The sequence below is a fragment of the Cyprinodon variegatus genome, unplaced genomic scaffold (assembly GCF_000732505.1).
Source record: "Cyprinodon variegatus isolate N-32 unplaced genomic scaffold, C_variegatus-1.0 Scaffold137, whole genome shotgun sequence".
Classification (NCBI taxonomy): domain Eukaryota; kingdom Metazoa; phylum Chordata; class Actinopteri; order Cyprinodontiformes; family Cyprinodontidae; genus Cyprinodon; species Cyprinodon variegatus.
The window spans coordinates 1,161,557-1,166,640 of NW_015150590.1; the positions used below are offsets into that span (position 1 = coordinate 1,161,557).

At 36.4% G+C, this 5,084-nt stretch overlaps 1 protein-coding gene across 6 annotated transcripts in view; it reads right to left on the reverse strand.

The window, feature by feature from the left end:
• The window catches only part of ranbp3 (RAN binding protein 3), a 33,673-nt gene that overhangs the window by 18,414 nt on the left and 10,175 nt on the right, over nucleotides 1-5,084 (reverse strand). For 4 of the 6 annotated variants that reach the window (XM_015376623.1, XM_015376624.1, XM_015376625.1 and 1 more), the window contains 3 exons: nucleotides 4,429-4,494; nucleotides 4,165-4,257; nucleotides 2,177-2,283 (listed from right to left, as the gene is read on the reverse strand). In XM_015376623.1, the coding sequence (XP_015232109.1) occupies nucleotides 2,177-2,283; nucleotides 4,165-4,257; nucleotides 4,429-4,494 (266 nt within the window). The remainder of the gene's footprint in view (nucleotides 1-2,176; nucleotides 2,284-4,164; nucleotides 4,258-4,428; nucleotides 4,495-5,084) is intronic. The other 2 variants (XM_015376628.1, XM_015376627.1) reach the window with 1 other exon arrangement.

Consider the following 5,084-nt stretch of genomic DNA (forward strand, 5'->3'; position numbering starts at 1 on the left):
CTCTGGGGTATGTTTTGAAAAGGTCCCTAGAGTCTAATAGAAACAAGCTGGTAGAGTTTGGGTCATAATGCTGAGCCATTTGTTTAATTAATACACAAGTATAATATAGAGGCTTTTATTGTGTAGGGTCACTGGAGTCTTATTTTGAAAATCTAGCAGGGTTGTGTTTTGAGAAAAGAGTCAGACCCAGCAGTGATACTTGATGACTTTCCAATCCTTAAATAACTTATTTCCTCTGTTATTAGGGCAGAAGATGAAGTGACAATTTGAGGCTTTTATTTTGAAATTTGCTGTGGGGTGTGTTTTGAAAAGCCCCCTTGAGTCTAATTTTAAAAAAGTGGTTGAGTTTGGCTCATAATGTTGAGCCATATGCTGGGAAAAAAAATATAAGTTTAATGTAGGGGCTTTTACTTTGTAGGGTCCCTGGAGTCTTATTTTGAAAGTCTATCAGGGTTGCGTGTCAAGGGAAGGGTTACGGCCAGTAGTCATATAGTATCCATTTCCAAATGTTAAATCAGTGTTGTCTCCCTCCATTAGATTAAAATGTGCTGTATAAAGTGGCAGAGGTAAAAACCCCATTTGAAGCTCGGTTACCTTGACAACGCTTAACGAGCCTGTCAGTGACAGAGAGAAAAGCGCAGCAGTATCGTTCCTTTGTTCTCAGGCTTTTTTGAATGGGAAAAACAGCTCCAAAAAAACAAGTGCTGAAGACAAACCGTAAATGATATCTAAAAAATTATTTCAGTCTGAGCGACAGCTATCCTTTTGTCTCCGATTGGGGTAACTTTCATGGCTCTAGCTCATTTACAACCTTAATGGGAAGGAGAAATATAAAGGTTTGTCACTCCTGCTGGTCTCATTAAATAACATGCAGCTCCATGGTAGAGCTGTGCTCTCAAAAGCAAAACTTCCCCTCCGAACAAACGAGCGGTGAGCCAAAACCATAACAGGTATTTAAAAAATTCTTTCACTGATGCCGTCAGCCATCCTTCGGCTTCGATTGTGCCAACTTTCATGTTTCTACTAAAAACTATTTGGCCAGGGTGACGATGTAAAAATGTGTTTTTCCTGAGTATGAGGATTTTTCTCAGAATCAACGTTTTCCTATGCCCATACAAGTCAGCTAAACAGCTAAACCATAAATGATATTGAAGAAATTCCTTTCAATGCAAGAAGGGTCTGAAGATGTTCTATACCAAGTTTCATGTTTGTACATCAAACAGTTTAGAAATGGCAGCGATACGAAAATGTGTCGTTTTGGATTTTCGGATGTGATTTTTGGCAAGTCTCTAATTGTATTTCTATTGGGGAAGTGTGGACTTCTTCGTGGTCTGGGCCAAACTGCAGGAAAACTGTAAATCCCACACATATGAGGATTACATTCCTGAATCCTGACAAAAATACCTACGTTTTGATGTATAATTCAATTATTATTAATGTCCAGGTTATATAATTATTTCAATTGAGTGAAAAATGAGGGATTGAGAACAATTTGTTCAGAAAAACCAGAACAGCTCAAAAGCTAGAGCACACACTCTAGCAGTTGAAGAATTCTGTCCATAGACTTCCATTATAAATCTTAAAATGTTTAAATTTTCTTTTAAAGTTTGAAGCTTCACTGAAGCAAAACTGTCAAAGTGGGCAAAAAGCCGAGTTAAACAGTAATAGCAGAAAGATACGGAAACATTTTAAAAGTTGAATGGTGTTTCTAACTGAAAGTATGCTGAAGTAGTTAAAGGTCAAAGATGAAGTTTTAGTTGAATTTTGCTGAAATCAAAGAATTCTACATGCATTTCAACGGGACAAAAAAACGCAGAAAAAGCTGAATATCGTAAAAAATACAAAAAATATCTTAACCAAAAGACATAGAATTCTCCTGAACAAGCTGAACGTTTTGATACAAAAATTAAAATCGGTTGAAAACTGCGGGACTAGTTAGAGTCGGAAAAATAAAAAGAGAAAAACAATAAGTGGGAATGCATAAGCATTCCCAGTAACAACAGAGATCATAAAGAAAAGTGTAAAAACTTCAACGTTTGCTGAATCATTTAACAAGGCTCTATTATTCACCGTCACCGTTTTGACTCAATGCAGAAATACCAACATTTAAAACTCTGTCTGTGAACTGCAGCCACATTAAACAACAGCAAAGCAGCACTATGATGATCAAACTCACCAGTGACTTGGCTTGTGTAGGCGAGTGCTCTTTGTTGTTCAGGAAGAAGGACTGACTGACTGATCCTTCGGGGGACTTTTTCACACCGTTCGTTCCACAAGTGGAATCTAAATTCAAACACATAAATATAGTTATTATTCATTTGTTTATTACATCACTAAAACCCATTGTATACTTGGATTACATAGAAAAGTGCCACCGTTATGTTATATGCCCGTTGTAGCATGTGACAAACTTTATAAACCTTTACTTTTTGAAACATCTACCGGCCTAAGAAAATAGTTCCCCCCCCAAATAGCCTGCCAATTGTTGTTTACCATTCAGTGCTCCCTTCTGAATATTTTAATCCAGTTCTTTGAGGTAATGTAACACAACCAATAACTCACGTTTGTTATGACACGCGGAAAGCTATTCAGAAAAAGATTTGGGCAAGAAGCCTGAAAGGTGAAACATGCTGCCAGCTTTGTAATCTTCCATAAAAGTCTAAAACATACTTTGCACATCCTCTTAAATCATTATGGCATAAATTTAACACATTCCAACAACAAGGCTAGTTTATAATACACGTTAGAGGCTTCCCTGCTTTATTATGTAAGGTCATAAGAAAGTCAAGTGAAATAAAGACATTTATTCTAATCAAGTTAAGCGCTTAAAAGTATCAATGAAATGAACAACCTTGTTCTTTTTTCAGTTGTGTGATCATTTTAAACCAACCTGTGGTTAGTGAGATGAAGTAACACTGTAGTGTAAAACTAGTTTTATGATTGATCTTTTTATTGCTTAAAAAGAAGCAATATCAAATAATTCCAATGTATTCCAAGATTGGTCCTTTCACTGAATATTTATATTGGACTTAGGACATCTCCATTCAAATCCCAATGCTAAAGTTATACAGAGAAAAATAATCCAAGTATGTGACATATGTTTATGACATTCACTGAATTAAAGGAGAAATGAAAAGTGTCTTGAAGCCAAAATCACATCAAACTAGAACCTTTAAACATACATAATAATAAAAAAAAAAAAATCACCCTATTCAGAGTACAGGTTTATTGTGATCCAATTAGTTTAAACGAGGCCGGAAGTGCCGAAAAAATTTAAAATTAATTTTAAAAGCCTTGGAAATATGAGATCTGAGGTTTCAATTAAAATCCAAACCCGTTAGACTGTCTGGGCAGCGACCGCTTTAAGTACAAGCCGTCATCAATGCAGTCGATTGGCTACAAGTCGAAGCAGGACACTGTTTTGCCAGGTGCTGTTACCACCACAGATAATTTATATCAATATAGTTAAACAGGATTTCTGGTGTCATGGTTGTCAAAGAATCCAGTTATCCGCGTCAGGATTCGTTATTTTGCCGTCGACTTTAAACTTGATACAAATCACCTTTAACTCTGTGATGCTTTACTTTTAAAAGTTAAATGAGGACTGTTCTCTCCAATTTCAGTTATAGTGAAACAGAGCCACACTGTTCTGTCAGTTCGAACTAGTTAATACTAAATAATCATCTGATATTTGGATAAACTGTAGGCTCAGATTCATACTGATATGGTTGATTACCCATAACTGCCACTAAATATTCTGACGCTTCTTCATACCCAGACAGCTTTTTTCTTTCAAGGCTACTTGTTATAAGGAAAGGAGGGATGTTCTTGTTTCTTATGTGCGTTTTTGTAGCTAGTCTTGGGGCATTTAACATCATGAATCTTCTACTTTCAGGTTGGAGAAAACAATCACGTGATTTTTTTTTTTTATAGAGGTGATTAAATAAAATATTTTCCAGGTGACTCCATATTTGCAGATTGGATTTCGTCTTTAAAAAGGACCTTTTTGTCATGGGACCCAGCCAAACAGCATTCCAAATTAAGTCCCTCCTTTGTTTCACTTGTCATTCCTATAACCCTACGACACTTTTGCGATGCAGTTCCTTTTCAAACTGTCTAAATTAGTTTTATTCATAGTATAACCTAAGTACTGGCTGTACTCACTGGACTCTAAATGGGATTTGGAGGGCGGTGCCTGGAGAACTGCTGGGCGAAGGACAGTGCGCTGTTGCTCCTTGGGTTTTTGACTTGGGACACCTGAAATAGCGATAAGTTGTCTTATATATCATCTAAATCCACTGTATGGCTTTGTCACTGTCAGAACAGATACATTGGGCAAATAAAACGCCCAAGTCTGAAGGTATTCTTTAAAATGTTTATAATGAATCCACTGACTCAGCAGAACAATGAGAAATGACTGAAACCTACCAGAACTTGGTGCCTGTCCATGTATGAGAGTTGGTGGCTTCAAACGAAACCCCACAGGTTTCTCCTCTGGTAAGATAGAGGCAGAAAAGTCCACAAATATTAACATACTTAAAAATGATCAAAGCAAGAGAAATAGATCTGCATCTGAATGCCACTACTCTAACCGTGGAGAGTTACCACAGCAACATTCATGGCGCATGCAAAACTTGAGTGCAACATATTATTTCTAACATGATACTATTTTAAAGTGCCCTGCGATGACACATGTTGAAAAATAGCTACATAAATAGACATGGAATTTAACTGAATAAATATGGAGGTATTTTGTTCTCTGATCCATTTAAATTAGTATTTTCAGCTCCAGACTTACTAGTTATAGAGCACAATATAAAAACTTATTCTAGAGAGCTTGCAAAGTACAAATGGAAAAAAATAGCTGTGAATGGCTCCGCAAACACAAAGACACATTTCTCTCTTATTCTCTACAGGACTACAAGACAAACACACAATATATAAAACTTTTTGACAAAAGCCACATAGTATCCGGCCTTGAAAAGTCCCAAGTGAGAAAAAAAAGGACATTTGGAACTATAAGTAAAAAGGCCTTATAGTTATTGATGAGAGGAAAAAACAAGAAAAGCCGATGAAGGTTGAAG